The 21,214-nt window shown below is 41.4% G+C and overlaps 1 protein-coding gene across 7 annotated transcripts in view; it reads left to right on the top strand.

Annotated features, from left to right (window-relative positions):
• The first annotated feature begins 1,841 nt into the window (after positions 1-1,841).
• Positions 1,842-21,214, top strand: part of LOC141127340 (E3 ubiquitin-protein ligase TRIM7-like) — a 130,276-nt gene continuing 110,903 nt past the window's right edge. Inside the window, exons 1-6 of one of the 7 annotated variants that reach the window (XM_073613673.1) lie at positions 1,842-1,963; positions 7,737-7,849; positions 8,825-9,246; positions 16,323-16,418; positions 17,314-17,532; positions 19,489-19,511. In XM_073613673.1, the coding sequence (XP_073469774.1) occupies positions 8,827-9,246; positions 16,323-16,418; positions 17,314-17,532; positions 19,489-19,511 (758 nt within the window). In that variant the 5' untranslated portion in view covers positions 1,842-1,963; positions 7,737-7,849; positions 8,825-8,826. Of the gene's footprint in view, positions 2,108-7,736; positions 7,850-8,824; positions 9,247-16,322; positions 16,419-17,313; positions 17,533-19,488; positions 19,512-21,214 lie in introns of all 7 variants that reach the window. The other 6 variants (XM_073613670.1, XM_073613669.1, XM_073613675.1 and 3 more) reach the window with 6 other exon arrangements.

A 21,214-nucleotide genomic window follows, 5' to 3' on the forward strand; every position in this document is an offset into this window, starting at 1 on the left:
GTCCTGCCTACTTAAGCCGTCCAGCCCAGATGATCTCTGTCTTCGCCTTAGGCAACATCACAGAGACGCTCTCCTGCATTCCTGTTAAAAGACTTGCTTGGCTGACATCCCTTCTGGCTCCAGATCCTGCCTGCTGTTTTACTATGCTCATCTCCGGCTCCCTGATGTTTGGCTTGTCTGACTATCCGTTCCGGTTCCTGAACTCTGGCTATGTTTTGACTATGTTTTGTTCTATTTACTTTTATTATTAAACAAGTGTGACTTAACTGTACTTCTGTCTCGGTCTGATTTCATGGTTTCTGACAGACTTCCAACGGTTCAGGATCTCTGGTCAGTAGACAATATTCTAGCCATTGGGTGAACCACACCTAGTCCAGGGCCATAGGAGCCCAAAGAGGCGGGAACAGTCCCCATCTATGCGTGACCCTGTTCCATATTAAGAATTGTGATTGCGCCAGAGCTGGGGGAAAGTGGGAGTTTTCAAAAGGGGGGGGGGGGAGGAATCAAGAGGCCCACATGTGAGGACATGCTCAGTTAGGAGACTAGCCTATCCAATGTACTTAATAGGTGGGAAGTAAGGAGAGTCAGCAAGGACGGGCCCATGGAAGCTGGGTCAATCCAGGGGAGTGCCTTGAGGTCGTGGGGTGTAAAGGCCTTATTCAATGGAGATCCATTGCTTTGTGGAAGAGCTATGAAACCAATTCACTAATCTGGGGAGGATCGTTGAAGCTTAGTAATGATAGAGATCGAGTGCCCTGATCCCCCTCTTGACTTGGGGAGGGTCAGGATTGTCCTACGGAGTCTAAGCCTCTGTTGACCCCAAATAACATTTGCAAAGGTGATTTGCAAGGTCCTAAAGAAGGGTCAGGGGCGCTAATGGGGAAGCTTTGAAATAAAAAGATAGAGAGATAGTGAATTATCCATTATTAGGATACTGATCCTGACAAACCAAGAGTACATGGATTGATCATAGTTCTTATGGTCTTGCAGGATGCGTTACAAAAGCAGTGTAGTTCACAGCATATTGTTGAGATAGATCAACTTTGTCCTTATATGAACAGGACACTGGTAGAATGGCATGTGACTGAAATGAAAAGGACATGATTATTGGCTCTACATGGGGGGGGGGGGGGGGGCAGAGTAGAGAACCAGTGACTGACAGTCATCGTGTCTCTGTGAGAACTGAGCGATCATCTGTCTTTGATCGCTCTGTTCTCAGTGTTAGAGTGGGTGACAAACGCCACCTAGGTAAGTATGATTTTGGAAAAAAAAAAAAAAGAAAACTTTTATTATAAATTGGTACTGTAGGCAAAGCTTTTTTTTTTTTTTCATTTTGGATAGAGTAATTGAGGGTTATAACCTCTGTCAGGCTTTATTTTTTTGCGATGTCCTATTGGTGAGATTTCCCATCACTTCCCGTCCCAAAGCCAAAACAGGAAGTGAAAGAAAATCCCACCAGTGAGGGAATCTTGGGGTGTCATCAGGTTCACCAGAACTAGTGTCTCCATTGGAAAATTACCATTTATTCCTGTTCTGGTGTCAACTTAAAACTTTGGATTTTCTTTTACTTTCAATTTTGATGATAAGGGTAAGCAGAACAAATAGTGAGGGCAAATCTCCCTAAGGATGGGGGAGGTTACAGAGAGCAATCAAAACCTGAGAGGTATTTTAATCCCTCTCCAAAACAAAAAAAAAGCCTTTAATAATACTTTAATTGTGTATTTGTATTTCTTGGTTTGTCACAATACATTGCCACAATGAGGAGTAGAAACATTTTAATATGTGTGAAAGGGTAAGGTAGAAAACGAATTGGTTAAATTTAAGATTCATGGAAGAGGCGTGGCCGTGTGTTGCGCTTTCAACTTCCGGGTAAGGATTGTTTTGCCAATCGGCCGCAGGACGCTGATTGGCGGAGCAGGATTGTGAGGGGAATGCAGTGTACGGCTTCCAACTTCCGGGAAAGGTTTGTTTTGCCCATCGGCCGCATGTGAACAGGACGCTGATTGGCGGAGCGGGGTGTGAGGGGAATGCAGTGTGCGGTTTCCAACTTCCGGGTGAGGCTTGTTTTGGTGCCTGGGGATCGTGCCGTGCGGGCGGTTCTAGTGCTGTGAGTCCATTTGCTGTGCATCTGGCGTTGCTTTAGTACAGTTTAGGACATACTTTACTAGTTGTAATTGTGTATTTGCTTTCCTCAGTGTGTCACTGTTTTATTGGAATCTATCAAGCCAAGGGGCTCTGAAGTATTCAGCCAGTGAACGTGTTATATTCAAAGTGTGTGTAAGCAGGGACCATGATCTGTCAGTATATGTAAATGGCTTTGCAGGATTTCCACTCTTTGAGTTTTCTAAGAAGTTGTAGAAAACTCCACATTTCTATTTTTACCTTGCCTAGGTAAAAAAATGAATATCTGCTAAGCATGCACCGTCAAGGAGATATTCCAGCGAGCAGCAGCCAGTGACGTCCCCGGTACATACGCTCTGAAGGAATCATACTCATGTCGTTCATTCAGAGCTGTGTGCCGTGGCCGAGACTCCCGCTCATGTGCATCAAAGTGAAGTTCTAGGCCATTCAAGGGGCCGAGAACCTGGAAGGAAGCCCGGGTAAGGATGGAAGCCTCTGCAGTGGTGATAGCGTGCTGCTGGAGGACTGTTTCTCAAGGCAAGTGTTTCATAATGTGCTAGCATGTGGTGCATACTAGCAAATTATGGTATTGCTTTGCAGGGAGAAACTTTTTTTTTTTTCTCAAATATTTACTACCACTTTAAGGCCTCATGCACACTGGACATTTTTTGACGTTTTTACAGCAGCTGTTTTTGGCTTCAGACTTTTTTTTTCTTCAGTCATTAAACTCTGTAGGCTGTTATCAGCAGTTTTGGGCAGTGGCGTTTTTGAGCAGTAAAAAAAAAAAAAAAACTAGTGGGTTCTGAGAGACATTTTTCAGCGGTAAAAACACTAACGCTGATAAACGTCGAGAAACGCTCAAAAATGTCACTCACCAGCGTTTTTTTTTTTTTTTTTAACATAAAGTTTATTAAAGATTTTAGACAAAATAAAATAAAACATTACATTGCCAGTTTATACCATCTAATAAACAAATATCAAGAATTGCTTCACGTATCCGCTCATGCAGTGCATTTCAGATAGGAGAAATCTCCCTTGGGGGGTGGCGCGTATTACTAAGCGCACCAAGGACCTAGAGCCCCAGCCGGGGCTAGGGAGCCCCGCCCACAACCGGTCATGAAGACCACTGTCGCCCAGGGGACCCCAACAGAATCAACCGTCCAGGAGTCCCCCGCCGACAGCTCACCTGGAATTATCCAGGGGCACAAACTTAAAAGCCCTTTTACAGGCATTATACGCAGTTACCGGGAGTCATGTGGATGGCCACATCTCCACCCCTATATCAAAATCACCTTCGTTTCCTTCAGACTCACTAAGGATAAACATCTGCCTGGAGGTACGTCCTGCTTCCCCTGTTGCAGGGGGAGAAAGAGGCATGGAGCTAAGCCTAATTCAAGCATCTGTATCTTCCCTTCAGTACATCCCCATCTGACCAATGGGACTGACTAGGGAATGTGTAAATCATGCCTATCCTCCCATATGTGGAAAGAGAGTTACTGTTCCTGACTCAACCCGGCTAAGCACAATGATCCCCCCCCACCCCATCCACAGCAAGTCAAAGGTACTTTCCAAATTGCATTGTACATTAACAAGCAGTTATAACCCTCGGGATCCCCCCTAATCAGCGGCAGGTTCAGAAATAGAGCGCCAGGTGGGGATGGGGGCGCCGTCCCTCCCAGGCCAGTTCAAGATTCGAGTTCTCCACAATAAGGTAAAAGGCTCCTTTAAGTATCTTTCTATGGGTGCCAGGAGAATTATGTCATTCAGAGTAGAAGTACTCAGCCAGGAGGAGGAAAGGCAGGGATTCCCGCAGCAGTAAACACCATGAGCATCCAAGGGTGATCGACTTTTTTATCCTGAAGGAGAACCTCAGGGTGTCATGGAAATAGGAGCTCTTATATCCACAGAGTGAGGATGCTGCATCCCCCCCGCCCCCACAGCAAACAAACCGCCTGTCAGGGGAGTCCCCAGGGAAAGCCCGTGTGATAACCAGCCCACATATTGAAACTGTAGATAGTCATGCACCTCACCGGCAGCTGCGCACTTCACCAGAGTCTTCCAAAGTGGTCAAAAGAAAAAAAAATAAAACAATCGAAAAACAGGGGGAATGGGAGACAAAGCGGCGGGCATCTTAACGATGCCTAGGAAGGGATTCAACCCATCTGGAAGCCTCCTCCGGGGAAACAAAAAACTTGGTGGTCTCGCCATCAATCACTCTAAGGCGTGCTGGAAACATCATGCTGTACTTGAGACCTTTGCTCCTCAGTTGGGCCTTGACCTGGTCGAACGATCTTCATTGTCGTTGTGTTTCGATGGAGAAATCCGGAAACAGCATAATCTTCACGTTCTCATAACGCAGTTCTCCAATCTTCCTGGCCTCTCTGAGAACCAGATCCCGGTCTCTAAAGTTCAGTAAGCGAAAAATAAAAGTACGTGGCGGAGCGCCAGGGGGGCCTGGAGCGGATGGCATCCTATGAGCCCGCTCAACTGCAAAGTGGGGGGAGAATGGCGCCTGCGGGAGAAGCGTACGCAGCAGTTGTTCTGCATAGTTTTCGGGGTCTCTCCCCTCAGCCCCCTCCGGGAGACCAACCATGCGTAAATTGTTCCGCCTATTTCTATTCTCCTGATCTTCTGCTCGGGATTCGATCGCCTTCATTTTAAGCTGTAGCGTGCGTAGGGAGGTGGAATGTTCCCTGAGCGTGTCTTCTGTCTCCCCCACTCTCCGCTCCGCCTCTGTTAATCGGTCCCGGTGTTTGTCCATGTCTCGCCTGATAAGGCCCATCTCGAGCTGCATTTGCTCGATTTTGTTGGTCAGAGTAGTTTGGCAGCCCGTGATGGCTTGCATAAGCGCCTGGAACTGATCAGTTCCCAGCTGGGGCGACTCGGTTTGCTCCGTCTGGGACGCCATGTTGGTGTAGGCCGCCTCGCACGCACCGCTGGATGTTAGCGAGATCCTGGGAGCCCGCTGCCTCTTCCCCTGGGAACCGGATCTTCCCCTTCTCATACCCGCTTGTTTCCTCCACCGCTCGGTAGCGTCAGGGTGAGGCTATGTCCCCTGAGAACGGATAAATTATCGGCATAGGACGGAGCTCCCTTCACACACGTCCTATCTGGTCGCCATCTTGGCCACGCCCCCACCAGCGTTTTTTAACGCTTTTGATCCATTGAAAAAAAAAACACTAGTGCGGAAAAACGCCCACTATTGCAAAAACGTTGAAAAACTCACTGCAAAGCTACTGACGTTCTTATAACGTTATTTTAACATCCAGTGTGCATAAGGCCTAAGGCTCCATGCACACTGGATGCTAAAATAATGTTAAAAAAACACCAGCAGCTTTGCAGTGAGTCTTTCAAAGTTTTTTAATGTTTTTTGCAATAGCGTTTATTTTTTAACGTTTTTCAGCTGGTGAGCTGCGTTTATTGACGTTTGCTGGTTTTTATCATTTTTTGAGGTAAAAAAAACGGCACTTTGAACGTGATTTTCGGGCGTTCAGAAAAAAGCCCATAAACTCCACTGCTCATTAACCGCTTCCCGACCACCTCACGCAGATATACTGCGGGAGAAGGGCACGTACAGGCAGATTAATGTACCTGTACGTTGCCCTTTAAGAGGCGGCTCGCGGGCGTGCGAGCACCGCCGGGAGCTCCGTGATCGCGGGTCCTGCGGACTCGATCTCCCGCGGGCATACCCGCGATCTTCTCACGGTGAGGAAGAATGGGGAGATGCTGATGTAAACAAGCATCTCCCCGTTCTGCCTAATGACACTGATCATGCTCCCTGTAATTGGGAGCGGTGATCAGCGATGTGTCACACACAGCCCCCCCACAGTTAAAATCACTCCCTAGGACACACTTAACCCCTACAGTGCCACCTAGTGGTTAACCCCTACACTGCCAGTGACATTTTTACAGTACTCAATGCAATTTTATAGCACTGATCGATGTATTAATGCCAATGGTCCCAAAAATGTGTCAAAATTGTCCAGTGTGTCTGCCATAATGTTGCAGTCACGATAAAAATCGCTGATCGCCACCATTACTAGTAAAAAACAAATTATCAATCAAAATGCCATAAAACTATCCCCTATATTGTAGACGGTATAACTTTTGCGCAAAGCAATCAATAAACGCTTATTACAATGTTTTTTTTGTACCAAAAATTTGTAGAATACGTATCGGCCTAAACTGAGGGGAAAAAAAATGTTATATATATTTTTTGGGGGATATTTATTATAGCAAAAAGTAAAAAAAAATGCTTTTTTTTTTTTTAAATTGTCACAAGTTTTTTGTTTATAGCGCAAAAAATAAAAAACGCAGAGGTGATCAGATACCACCCAAAAAAAGCTCTATTTGCGGGAAAAAAAGGACGTCAATTTTGTTTGGGAGCCACGTCGCACAACCGCGCAATTGTCAGCTAAAGCGACGCAGTGCTGAATCGCAAAAAGTGCTCTGATCAGGAAGGGGGTAAATTCTTCCGTGGCCGAAGTGGTTAAAGCTGAAAAACCTCCACGTGTGCATGGACACATAGGCTAACATAGAGTGGAGTTTATGGGCTTTAAAAAAAAAAAAACACCCAAACTCCAATAAACTGCAGTTTATCAGCTCCAGTGTGCATGGAGCCTAAAGGTAAGTTTACTTTTTTTAAAAAAATAATAAATGCACATTTTTTTGCAGGTAAAAAAAAATGTACATGCAGGCTCCTTAGCAGGAGCCTGTACAGCATTGCACCAATGATCAGCAGATCTCCTGCAGATCTGTCAGTGTATCGGCCTCCTTATGCCTCGTACGAGGAAGCCGATACTTTCTGACAGGAAGACTTAATGAACTGCCAAAGCGCCGTGGTAGTTCACTGAAAACTACAACTTGATGGACCTTGTAGTTTTCCATTCACGGGGCACTGTGAATGAGTGACACAGCCGGGTGTCTTTTTAAAATTGTGACAGCGGGGAAGGAGAAGATCACCGATAGCTGTTATATTGGGGAGTGGTCAATTTGTAACATGTTACACCCTGAATATGCATGCAACATTTTACAAAAGGTGAACTTATGCTTTTACTAAAGGCTCAATTTTTCTTTTTTTTGCTTTGTATTGCATCGAGTGGGGTCATAACATCTGTCAGGTTTTTATCGCTGTATGTGCCCCCATTGGGAGATTCACCTTCTTTATTTGTCCTGTTTACCATTATCTTTGAAGTGAAAGAAAATCCCAAATGTTGGGTTATCACCAGAACAGTAATGGAGGGGAAATCTTCCACTCTAGATCTGGTGACAACCAGGGATTTCCTCATTTTTGGAAAAAATTCCTCACTTCCTGTTGGGATAGGAAGTGAAGGTAAATCTCCACAACCACTATACAAAATGTTAAAAGAAACAAGTTTTACCTTTTAGTTCTACTTTAAAGCTGAGCTCCATGAATGTGCCACTTTGTAAATGTACTGGCATACTATGAGTTAAAGTGGTTTTTAACCCACTTTTAGAAATTTACATTCTGTTCTGTCTCTATTGCAGTGCCCCCCTGTCTCTGTGTTTCATTAAAAAAAAAAAAACCTCCTTCACCGTATCTCCCGGCGCTTATGTAACCAGCTGTGTTTCCTCTTTGCCCGCCTTTCTTGCAGAAGCAGCGGGCGGGGCCGAGATTTCCCCGCTGACATCAGTGGGACGTGAGGAGGAGAGGAGACACGGCCGGTCACGTGATCGCCGGAAGCCGCCGTGAGATACGGCAAAGAAGGTATTTTTTTTTTAATAAAACACAGGGCACTGTATAAAGAGACAGAACATGTAGTATAGAAATATATGTTATTCCTGCAGCAGGAGGGGAATGAAGCTGCACTGTCACTAGGTGACACGCAAAAGAGGGGAGGGGGGGTAGAGGACAGAGGAGACAGACACAGAAGAGCAGGCTGCGGATGACGGAGGCACGCAAACAGACCACGTATCAGGGGCTCAGCAGCCATGATTATCGTGGTCTGTTTGCAGAGGGCAGGGCATAGCCAGGCAGGATCAGCCAGGTATTTTAGGGTATACAGGGTGCCAAATTACACAGCATAAGCACTGTGCTGTATAACATGCTTTAAAGGAACAGATTCTGTGTTTTTTTTTGTTTTTTTTTGGGGGGGGGGGGGGTACGAATGCTTTAATTCCAGTGTGGTGCATACCACCTTATAGACTTATCCCTTAAGTTTAGTGCAGCTATTACTATACTCCCGGGTCTCTGACTTGAGAGATGCTGTGTTCTCACACATAGCAGCTCTGCCTGCCCCTCCTCTGCTGCATCTGGTGTGAAGCGGTCCTTAGTCCTAATTTGGGGACATGTGCTCTCGAGATTCAGGCATTTAGTAGAAAAAAAAGGTGGACAAAGATTTGATGGAAATGTAGTTGTGCAGGGCACAGAATCAAGTTTGCTTTACTTCACCCTCCCAGCAGCACATGGTCACATTTTTTATTTAATTTTTAAATCCATCACCCAGGATGGATTAAGCTATATTATCCAGGGAAGCTTCTCCTGCTTGCAGCAGCTGAGTGGTGCTGTGGGAGCGTGAAGGGGAGGTCAGTATGTTGTGCTGGGTAGGAGATATTGATGAACCCGTTACTGCTTTGCCTTAAGTGGGCAAAGCAAGTTTTATATTCAAAGTCTTGTCATTGTAAAATGGAATTACCTTAATAAATGTTGATAAATGTTTATAGTTTTTGTTTTAACCAACAGGGATGGCTCTTGCAAATAGGAACCCTGTTAAGGATTTGCAAGATGAAGTCACCTGTGCTATATGCCTGGATCATTTCAAAGACCCAGTTTCTATAGAATGTGGTCACTGCTTTTGCAGAGCCTGCATCGTCCAAACATGGAGAGGTATTCGGACCAATTTTCCTTGTCCTCAGTGTCGAAAGACATCCAAGTGGAAATTTTTGAGACCCAACCGTCTTCTGGAGAATGTAGTGGACATTTCTAACCGTCTGCTTTTTACTAAAGAGAAAGAGGAATGTATAAAGCATTGTAAAAAACACCAGGAGCCGCTAAAGTTTTATTGCCAAGTTGATGCAGAAGAAATTTGCGTGATATGCAGGGAGTCTGTGGACCACAGGAGCCATGTTGTATTGCCAGTAGAGGAAACAACCACAGATTTTAAGGTGAAATACATTATAACGAGAAAGAAATGCTATTAGATGTGTAGAATTTTAAACTGGACTTTTCATCAGTTAAAAATTCAGCATAATTTTATGTAGCGCTAATAAAGCACAGTTTAAAAAAAAAAAGTGTTTATAATTAACCCCTTGTCTACCAAGTTGCGTTTAAAAACATTCTGTAAACTGTGATATCTCAGATAGTGTGTCCTGTCACATGTTCCAGGAGGTGGACCCAGGCTTTCAGGAAGTAAATGGGGATGGATTCTAATGTTCTTAGTGAAAAAGGCTACTGTGAGAAGAATGGAGGGGGGAATAAGGTTCGCAAATACAAAAACCTGCGATTATCATAGTTATCTGTTTGTAGATTTCCATTACTAAACATTCCTAAATGTTCCTATGTTGTCATTTTTAAGATCAGGGTAAAGTTCCTTTTTTTAATGGTATACATGTTAACACACCGCAGCAGATCGCCAAAATGTAAATCAGTACTCTCGACCCTTTAGGGCTTGGTGATCACTTGTGGTAAGTTAAGAAATGCGCATTATGTTAAAGTGGACGTAAACCCTCACATATACCTAGTGAAGGGAACAGCCTCAGATGATACACAGAGATGAAACAAATCTCCCTAAATAAGTTTTACATGTATATCTGCTGTCTTCAGCTGTATATATCCTTTAGAAGGTGCACATCCTGTTAAAGATTTTATCTTCCTGTTCAGCACTGGGAGTGGATTATTGACATACAGCCAAGACAGCTGATTGGAGGAAAGGCACACACACACCCCCACTCCACATTGGCAAAGGAAGGAAATAATGTGCAGAGCTCTGCTTAGATGGCAAGCTGTCTGCTAATCTAATTATAGCAACCTCCCAGGACACAAACTTTAGGCTACTTTTATCTCCCATCTCAGAGAACTTGTCAGAAGTTATCAGGCTGATAATGGAGCTGCCACAGAAGAAACACACAGGGTGCTTTGGAGAGCGATAAGAAAAAACTGCAGATATGTGCCTAGCTCAAATTTCATGAATCGGGTTTACATCCACTTTAAGGTAGTCAGTTCATTATGAGTAGGCTGACAACACACCGCAGTGGATCAAAAATGCACATAACCCTTTTCAGTAGCACAATGCATCAGAAAACATGGTATATACACTGTGCTGCGTCAAGCATTGCCCTCTACTGTACAATGCTTTTGTGTGCCATTCATAATGGTACTGGAATGTGCACCGTACATAGAGCAGGTGCTTAGTGGCAATGTGCTGTTGCCACATACAGTTGTGAATAAGCCACGTATAAGTGATTACGTTTTTTTTTTGATAATGGAGAAAAAAAAAAGTGTGATCAATGACTGCAGAGGGAAAGCTCATCTTTGTCCATGCTGCCTATAGGCACAAGTTTGATGATCTGGCCCTGCATCAATTACACCATACGATGCACAATCTGTTAAAAGTCATTTGTATTGCCTTATAGAATGGTAGCAGTATGACTAAGCTCAAAGTGAAGCAAAGTTGTGTTTATTTCTTGCTGATGCTGGTACTCAAGTTCAGAGGGAGTTCTTTGCCTCCAAAGAGCACCTGCATTGCAGTTTTATTTTACCTTGGTGAGACACTGCACATGAAAGCAGTGTCTCTGGAAAGGGCATCCCCTGAACCCCATATACTCATCTTACCTGCAGTTCCTCACAGCTCCTTGCTGCTCCTCAGCCTTCAAGAATACCTGGCACTTCTGAGTATTAGGCCACATATGAGTATAAGAAGGTGAGGCCCTTAAGAGACACGGTCACTTTGACCATGTAGGTGAAAGGGACCATGTGTCTTTTAACAGAAGTGTCTTGATTTTTGCCAGCTTAAGTGTTAAATAATATACAGAGCATAGTAGTAGCTTTGCTGATTATCAACAATCTGCTTTACATACCTGCCTTAATTGTACTGTGTATAGTATCAGGAGCCACTTTAAAGTGAACTTTTCATCAGTTAAACATTCAGTATAAGTTTATGCAGTACTGATTAAAAAAAAAAAAATGTCTTTTTATATTTAATTCCTTGTCTACCAAGGTAGGCTTATAAACATTCTGGTATACAAGGGATTAAAACAAGCTCACAGCTGCTGCTGCTGCTGCTGCAGCAGCAACTGCAAGCTTGGTATTTGATTTTTACAGCCGGCTCCCAGCTTTAAGGTAAAGGTAAGTTGGGCTGGTCAGGAGCCGCTTGATCAATTTTACAGGGCTCCAAGGGTGCTTGATTTTTCTGCATTGAAGGGCAGGGGAGACACTGGAGGTCTAATAGGACCCTGATGTCTTCATAAAGAGATAAGATATTGGAGAAAAAAATTGTAATAATAAATATGCACATTTGTTAAGGCACTCTTCTTGCCCCTGTACACACTCCAATGCAAAAAACTCAGTGTAAGATGTGCACATGTATGCAGGCATAAAACATGCCACGTGTGAGATATCACTGTGAACATTAGGAGTGTGAGCAATAATTTTAGGGTCATAAATAATGGTTAGCTCAAAACTGATAGCCCATAAAGGCTTTTAAACTTCACCTATGGAAAATTTTGGGTACCATAGTTATTTATGGGTGCATTTACTCGACGCATCCCCTTCTTTTATATTTTGACAATATATTGGATATTCTTTTGTCTGTATGCATACAATTAATTTTAATTTTCCCTGAAAATATGTGTTAAGCAGTTGTGCAAATAACATAACCGCTTCGTAACATAAAAAATTTAAACAGCCATCATTTTATTCTATAGTGCTTTTGCAGAAAATATATAAATGTTTAAGGTAATTTTCAGCAAAAAATACAAATTTTAATGTGTGCAAAAAAAAAAAATGCCCAGGAAGACAAGTGGTTAAACAGTTTACCCTTAAAGTGTTTGTTAACCCCCAAAAAAACATACAGATTCTGGTCCTTTAAATCAGATTAAACAGCACAGTGCTTGTGCTGTGTAATCTGCCCCCCTCTAAATTATAAAAAAAAAAAAAAAAAAAAAAAAAAAAACGTCCCTGAATTTGCCACTTCCTGTATGCCCTCTCTAAACTGACCACGATAACAAAGGCTACTCAGCCCTGACCACCATGGTCAAAGTTCGTCCCTCCGTCATACGCTGCTCTCCTCTCCCCCCCCCCCCCCCCCACACCCCTCCTTCCTGCCTGTCAGCGCTCTCTCTGTCTCTGCTATTATTGAAAATACAAAACCTAAAATTGTCAATGCCAGCATCTCTATTAGAGTCTGGCATACAACACTGTAAATCATTTCTAGAAAGGATTTACACAGTGTTGTATACCAGCCTCTAATAGAGAGGCTGGCAGTTTTTTGTTTTTTAAAAAAGGCTTAAACACTTTAAGGCTTTTGCCTAACCTAAAAACACAAAATTGAATATATTGCAAATTACTAGGACTTGCATATGTGGCAGCTGTGTTTGTGTTTTTTTTTTTAACCAACTGGTAATCCTGAGCATAATATTCTTTCTGTCCATGTTTGTTTTCTCCACTATCTGTAAGGACAACCATGGTTGTCACATATGTCTGACTTTGTTCCTCTTCAATACATGGTGGATTTTTGGTTTGTAAACCCTTAAATATACCATGTGACGTGATTAGCCTTAGTTGATACACAAAGATTAAATAAATCTTACTATAGAAATTGTATCTGTTTATCTGCAGCCCACTTTTCTCTAAAGCATTTCAAAATCCAGAATTTGTACAGCTTTCAGAAAGCCAAGGGAGGGGAGCTGAAATTACAATCTGCAGATCTCAATGAGGAGAGCACTGAGAGCTAATTGAATGGAAGGGACACACCCCCTTCACACAGCGCTGGAGCTCTTACCTATTACCTTTTTATCTCTTGGTGTCAGGAAAACTTGTGACATAGATAGGAGAGGAAATTACACTTAGTGCTCTGAATTGAGACAAGTACACACTATAGAGGGATATGCTTTGTTCATATTTCATGTCAGAGGTTTACAACTAGGGCTGCAACTAACGATTATTTTCATAATCGATTAGTTGGCTGATTGTTGTTTCGATTAATCAGTTAATAGCCTTAAAGTGTGGTGTATAAGATAATATGTAAAATTAAAAAAAAAGGCAATTTTATTCTTTAATCCACTCTGAGAATAACGGACAGAAGAGATATACTGTATATATTATTAGAGATTGAATCTAGTAAATATCATCAGACTCAGATCAATTTTTTTTATTTAAAAGAAAAAAAAGTTAGACTGTTTTGCATATTTTCAAGTAACTGTAATATATTATATGCTGGCCATACAAAAACAATGTCTTCCTTCAAAAAAAAAAAAAAAATGTCATTTTAAGAACGTTTGTTCGATATTCTAATCATTAGTGGGGTCAAATCGATGTTTGTTTTCAACCACAGTGATGGGAAAATTTAGAAATAATAGAAAACTTCTTGATCAAAGGAATTTTCAGACAGTGTATGTGGTTTTCGTTCAGAAATTACATTAGTTTTGAAACAGAATGTTAAAAGCAAGTGAAAATTTCAAACAACATCCTTTCATTCAGCAAATGTACAAAGATTTTTCGTATGAATATTCTTGTCTGAAAATTGATCCATGTGACCAGCATAAGGCTCAGTACACACCTATGCAGTTTTCTTTTGATCTGTTTCTGCAGTGCTTTTTGCTGTGCGTTTTGATTTTTTGCACACGTGATTTTGCTACGATTTGCGTTTTTTGCATTTTTCTATGAATTTGTTGTTTTGTTTTTTTTTGGCCAATTTGTTGTTGGGCAGATTTTAAAAAAATCACAAATTACTGCAAAAACGCATTATATGCTTTTCTGCAGCTTCTCCATTGAAGTCGGTTGAACCAAAAAAGCACCGTTTTGCTTTGAAAAAAGTCCTTGACCCTTTCCAAAGCAGCTGAAAAAAGCATAGATGTGAACGTTAAATGAACTGTAGTACGTTTTTGCAAAAAGCACCAAAAAACACATAGGTGTGAACCAGGCCTAAGATGTTTAGTAACATAATGGAGTAAAAAAAAAAAATTAGCCCTTTATAGTACAAAAAGAGCAAATAATTGCTTTTTTTACTTTTTTACTGTGCAACAGTGAAAGTAATATTTACAGTAGCGATTATTTGCTTTTTTTGTACTCTAAAGGGCTAATTTTATTTATTTATTTTTTAACCCCATGATGTTACTGCTTAATTATTCGATTAATTTCATAATCAATTAGTTGTCAATTAATTCGATAAGTTGTTTCGGCCCTATTTCCAACCATTTTAAAGTGGAGGTGTTCTCCCCTAAACTTCAGTACTGTGTTGTCCCAGACTCTCAGAGCCCTCCCACTACTGACAATTTTCGCCAGGCTTCTTCCCGGTTACTGATATTCGGTCGTTTTCATTGGCAGTTGATTCATCATAGCAGATGCAGAAATAGTAGTCAGAGCTGCTCATGTTTTATAAGTGCCCAGAATACCTGTAGACTATAATTTAAAACCTTGTGAGCTGATAACTTTCTGCGCAGGGGATATGGAGATGGGGAGAGGCCGGGGTTCGTTGTAATGCATAACAAATTAAATTCTGTGAAGACTGGGTTATCCTCTTCCATGTAACTTTAAAGAAAAGCATTAGCAGAGTTGCTACTGATCACCTGGTTTTGGATGTGGGGTGATGGTGCTGATAAATGCTGCAATATTCAAGTTGAAAGTAGAGAGGTGACCTAGGAAGCTGAATTTCAGGACAAGTAAGTGAGTGTGCCGCCTGCCTGACTTTGCAGTTTATCAGATTTGTGTGAATTGCAACACATTAGTTGCCCTTTTCAGGACAGCAGAATCCTGGGTCGTTCTGTTATGGCAATTTTTAACCAGTTCCTTCATCCTCCTCTCTATTAGCCCATCTTTATATTGGGTGGCTATAGAGGAAACCAGTGATCCAAGTCTGCAAGCTACTTGAACTAATAATTAAACACAACTATGCAAAAAAATCAGAGTACACTAATATGACTTTATTCTGACCTCTCTATTATCCATTGCAGCTATAATGCAGAACACATCTGACTGTGGTGCCCTAGTCTCAAATTCGTGTTTTTCCACAGCTAACTGCAGTGGATCGCTCCATACACACAGTCAAATATTTAAACCTTTGTTTTGATTAGTGTAGCTGCACTGTTTTTAATAAAAAAAAAACAAAAAACAAATTTTGCTTGAACTTTAGTCAAAGTGGTTGTAAAGGCTAAAGTTTTTATTTTGTTTTTTTTTTTTTTTAACTTCATGCATATGCATGAAAGTAAAAAAATCTTTTGCGCGCTTCTCCTGCTCTCCCCCAATACTCACCTGAGCCCAATCCTGACGAGAGCCTCTGCTGTCCTAGGTCTCTCCCTCTCCCTCTCCCGAGACACAGGAGCAGCGGGAGCTATTGGGAGCAGGGTTGAGCTACACCTCTGTGTTCGTCCTATGGACGCATAAAGTGGGGCTCGGGAGCAAACATGCACCTGTGCCCCCAACACAAGAGATTTGCTATTAGGGCACTGGTCGTGGGGGACCCGAGAAGAAGAGGATCAGGGCTTTTCTGTGCAAAACCATTGCATAGAGCAGGTACATGTTTGTTATTAAAAATAAATAAAAACCTTTTTAATAGCACTTTAAATTTTCTAAAGGCCAGATAATCCAAAGCTGAAATAGTTTTGGTGCTGATAGAGGCCTGCCTCCATGGTTTATTAATTTCTCTTGACACCAGTGGCAAAATCTCTGCATAGTGGTTTGTTTTGCTGCTGCATCCTTCATGGCCATATTGAAGTTGTAGCATATTTTGTCAATAGACACATTTATTTGTCTAGTCTACATTATGGAGATTCCATCAAGGGATTGTTGTACGATATTTTACCTTTTATATAATGTCTGTAGTAGTTGGGCCTGGGATTACTAGTGGAAATATCTCGCTGCTGATATCCCCAGAGGATTAAACAAAACAAAAATTGAGCATTCTAGCAGCCTGCAAACTGAAATGTCAGTTTAGGTGGATTTTTTTCTCTATATCAACAGGAATGTAGAATCTTTTCTGTATTTTTCATTAATAATATTGATCTTTTTAATCTATTTTCCAATACAGGTTGACATTCAGGAACGTCTGAAAGCATTAAGAAGTAAAGCTGCAGATATAAAAAAAATCAAAGATGAAGAAGAGGAAACCGCTTGTAAACTTCAGGTGTGTAATCTATAATCGTCTAATGCCGCGTACACGCAGTCAGATTTTCCGACGGAAAATGTTGGATGTGAGCTTGTTGTCGGAAAGTCTGACCATGTGTGTGCTCTATCGGACATTTGCTGTCAGACTTTCTGCCAACAAATGTTTGATAGCAGGTTCTCAAATTTTCCGCCAAGAAAACGTTGTTGTCGGAAAGTCCGATCGTGTGTACACAAGTCCGTCACACAAAAGTTCACGCATGCTCCGAATCGAGCAGAAGGAGCAGCACTGGCTATTGAACTTCCTTTTTCTCGGCTCGTCATACGTCTTGTACGTCACCGCATTCCAACGTTCGTAATTTTTGGCCAACATTTGTGTGACCGTGTGTATGCAAAACAAGTTTGAGCCAACAACCTTCGAACAAAAAATACACAGTTTTGTTGGCGGAAAGTCTGATCGTGTGTACGAGGCATTAGAGTAATAGTCATTGGCTCCAAAAAAATTAATAAACAATAAAAAAATTTTGTCCAGATTTTTATAGGTTGGCGTTAATTTCACTTTTGCATTAGTATGTATGAATGAATATTAGTTTTTTCAAGTCTGCTGTTGAAGGGTTAGTTTATATTATTTAATTATATCGTCATAGAGTATAATTGTGATGTAGAATAATATTACAGGGAAAATATGAGCTGGGAACATTATTTTATTAATATGTGGTTAATATAATGTTTAATATTTTAAATAGTGTTAATCAAATGTGGTCAAAATCGACTTAAAAATCACAGTTGTAAAAAGTTTTTTTTTTTTTTTTTTTTTTTTTTTTTTTTATTTCGTCTGTATGGTTTAAAATAGACACATTTAGGAAACCTATGGAAGTGTTAGAGTTTAAATTAGTAGCTTTTATTCTTCCTTCTAGGATGAAATTGTGCAGAAACGTAAAATGGTGGCTTCAGAATTTGAAGCATTACGACAGCTTTTGGCTGATCAAGAAAAACATATTACCCATCGCTTGGAAAACATGCAGAAAACTGTTATGCAGAAACATAAAGACAGAATTTCCCAGCTAAATGCACAGCTGTCATCCACTCAGAAAAGAATTAATGACCTCGAAAAAAATGCTGGTGCTTTTTGCCAGGTGAGAAATGTTGGGTATTCTGATGTGTTTTAATCCATTGTTTTCTGATCGTACGACTGAGCACCGATGTAGGAAGACCAGAGCACCATTTTGCATTTAAAAAAAACCCTGGTTTTCAATGAATGTGTAAGGGTGTCGCTTTTTCAGATTTAGCGTAAGTGCTATTCTTGGAACATTGATAGGAACAAATTCTAAATCTGCTGTCCATCAGCTAAAGTATGAGATGTTATAATCTAGCCACACCATATAAGAGCTAATGTCTTTCTTTTTGTGGGAATAATATTGATATGGGAGAATTGCTAAGTTATGAACCTTGTACACTACTGTGCAAAAGTTTTAGGCAGGTTTAAAGTAATAGCCGGTTCACACAGGGGCGACTTGTCAGGCGACCTAGCCGCCTGACAAGTCGCCTCCCGTTCTGTACAATGGAACCGTTCTAATAGGAGCGACGCAAGTCGCTCCGACTTAGAAAAAGGTTCCTGTACTACTTTGGGGGCGACTTGAGGCGACTTGCTTAGACTTCTATACAGAAGTCGTTTTGCAAGTCGCCGTGGAAGTCGTGTGCAGGTCGCCTCGGTGAGGCGACCTGCAAGTTGTGCCGCCCCTGTGTGAACTGGGGCTAATGAGGTAAAGTAAGAATGCCAGACAGACTCAATAATGTTGAGATCAGGGCTATGTGGGGAGTCCTTGTCCTTCTTCATGTTGAAGATGGTTCTTAAAGCGGAGCTCCACCCAAAAAGGGGGAAGCTCCGCTTGTCTGCCTCATTTGCCAACTTTTGAGAGGGAGCAGGTACTTGGTTTTAACAGGTACCCGCTCCCACTTCCGACTCCTGGCATTATGGATTAGTATCTGCCTGTATTTCTCAGCATTGAGGACTCCTCTGTTCATTTGTTTACATTTTGTTAATTAAAAAAAAATAAAAAAACTATTAACACTTCGATTTCTGGAAGCATCCTTAATTTACAGTATTTTTTCACACCTGTCTAAAACTTTTGCACAGTACTGTATGTCAGCATATTCTTTCTCTCACACCTTTTTGTGGTGTGTTTTTTTTTTTTTTTTTAAACCATAGGTAATTTTGGAGTGCTGGGATTTTTGTATACAGATGTTCCATGAACGCTGCAACATATATTAACCACTTGACCTTTGGAAGATTTAACCCATAAACCCCCCCCCCCCCCCAATGACCAGGCCATTTTTTTGCGATACGGCACTGCGTTACTTTAACTGACAACTGTGCAGTCATGCTGTACCCAAATAAAATGTATATAACTTTTTTTTACAACAAATGCTTGCTTTTCGTTTTATTTGATCACCACTGTGTTTCTATTTTTTGTGCTGTAAACAAAAAAAGACCAACAATTTTGAAAACAAAAAAAAAAAAAATTTACCTAAAACATACCTATAAATTTAAAAAATCTAATTTCTTCATAAATTTAGGCCAATATGTATTCTGCTACATATTTTTTGGTAAAATAAAAAAAAATCCCAATAAGCGTATATTATTGGTTTACTTGAACGTTAGAACGTCTACAAACTATGGGATATATTTATAGAATTTTTATTTATTTATTTTTATACTAACAATGGCGGCGATCAGTGACTTATAGCGGGACTGCGATGCTGCGGCTGACAATCGGACACTGACATTTTTTACTTTTTTTTTTTACGGTTCTATGATGCGTTATTTTTAGTTTTTCTATATACATTTGTTTTTGAATTGTTTTTTTCTGTTTCTCTCGACCTTTTTGCAGGCTTGGGTTACAGAAGGGATGGAGCTACATTCACTGTTGGCTGCAAAAACCTTGCTTAACGGCAGATTCAGAGTTCTAATTTCTCGCCTGCATTTGTGTTCTAGTGTGTTTAAAAGTATAAAACCTATGGATTACGTTTTGGATAGAGCTGTATTTCCTTGATTTTTAGCCTAACCGGTTTCTTCTCTTAATGTCTTCTAGGAATTGAAAGCTTCTTCAGCCAGGTAAACTTATCTTTAAATTAGCTTTTAACTTATAGTTGCTTTAAGCAACTCTGCACTCTGCACATAACGCACTCCTGGTATTTATTGCCCCTTTAAGATTCTCCCACTGATAGTGCAGTTTTGCCACACCCACCGTTCGATGTGGTTTGAGGGGCGGGGGGGGTTGAGTTCCTGCACCTATTCTAAGAAGAAAAGAGCCTGGGATAAATCTATGTAGTCTTACAAATACAACCGGACCTTTGAGGGAAACCATAAGTCTGATGTGGCTCTCTATGAAATTGAGTTTGACACCCTTGCCCTAGACCAGGGATATGCAATTAGCGGAGCTCCAGCTGTTGCAAAACTATAAGTCCCATCATGCTTCTGCCTCTGGGTGTCATGCTTGTGGCTGTCAGTCTTGCTATGCCTCATGGGACTTTTAGTTCTGCAACAGCTGGAGGTCCGCTAATTGCATATCCCTGCCCTAGACATCCTTTCTTCCAAAGATGGTTTCAGAATTCCATCTCAGTGAGGACATTGTTCTACCATCTTTGTGCTCCTAAGTAACCAAATGATGCCTGGATTTAGTCAGAGCCATTATTAGAGTGTACCTAAAAGCTACTGCTTCTATCAGACAGATTCCCTATTTGTCCTTGTACTGGGGTTCTTGCAAAGGCCACCCCATTTCAAAATCCACAATTGCTCAGAGGATAAGGGATTTGATTGCTAGAGCCTATGCTCTAAAACGAAAACCTCTGACACTCACTCACACACCTCCAGATCTGTTAACGTATCCTGGGCCTTTAGGCACCAAGCCTCTGTCAACCATTTCTGTAAGGCTGCCACCTGGTCTTCTGTTCATATCTTCTCAATGTTTTAGCAGGTGGTGTCCAATACTCTACTGTAGCAGCTTTTGGCCGCAAGGTGCTTGCAGCGGCACTTTGAATCTGGGTCTTTTTCCCTTATTGTGTTCGACAGTTGCCACAGTCCCATTTGACCTAGTTGTTGCCCACCTTTATATTAATTGCTTGAAGATGTCCTGTTGTGTATGAATAAGATTTTAAATTACCTGTAATTTTTATATCTTGGTGTACAGGAAACAGGCGATCCCTCTCTAAACACTCTCCTTGTTACTCTGCATTGCTTACTACAAAACTGAGAACATAATAATAATAATAATACTATTATTATTATTACTCGTATTATTATTCAGGATTTATATAGCGCCAACAGTTTACACAGCGCTTTACAACATATGGGCAGACAGTACAATTACAATACAATTTAAAAAAGTAGGGATCAGAGGGCCCTTCTCCTTAGAGCTTACAATGTAAGAGGGAGGGTCAAGCGATAAACAAGGTAATAACTGTGGGAGATGAGCTAATGGAGAAAATAAAAGTACAGTTGTTAGGTGCAGACAAAGTAGACTTCTCTGAAGAGAAGGGTTTTTAGGGATCGTCTGAAAGTGGGAAAATTAGGAGATAGACAGATTGGCATAGAGAGTTCCAGAGGATGGGAGAGGCTCAGGAGAAGTCCTGGAGGTGAACCTTGGAAGAGGTGAAAAGGGAATTAGAGAGCTGGAGGTCTTGGGAGGAATGAAGAGAATGATTAGGTTGGCATCTTGAGACTAGGTTAGTGATGTAGTGGGGTAGGGTTACAGGGAGGCACCCGGGGGGCATGTCCCTAAAAGTTTGCCAGTGTCGGTCCCCGGAAGGTACGAGCCT

Source organism: Aquarana catesbeiana, linkage group LG02, assembly GCF_042186555.1.
Source record: "Aquarana catesbeiana isolate 2022-GZ linkage group LG02, ASM4218655v1, whole genome shotgun sequence".
NCBI classification, from domain to species: Eukaryota; Metazoa; Chordata; class Amphibia; order Anura; family Ranidae; genus Aquarana; species Aquarana catesbeiana.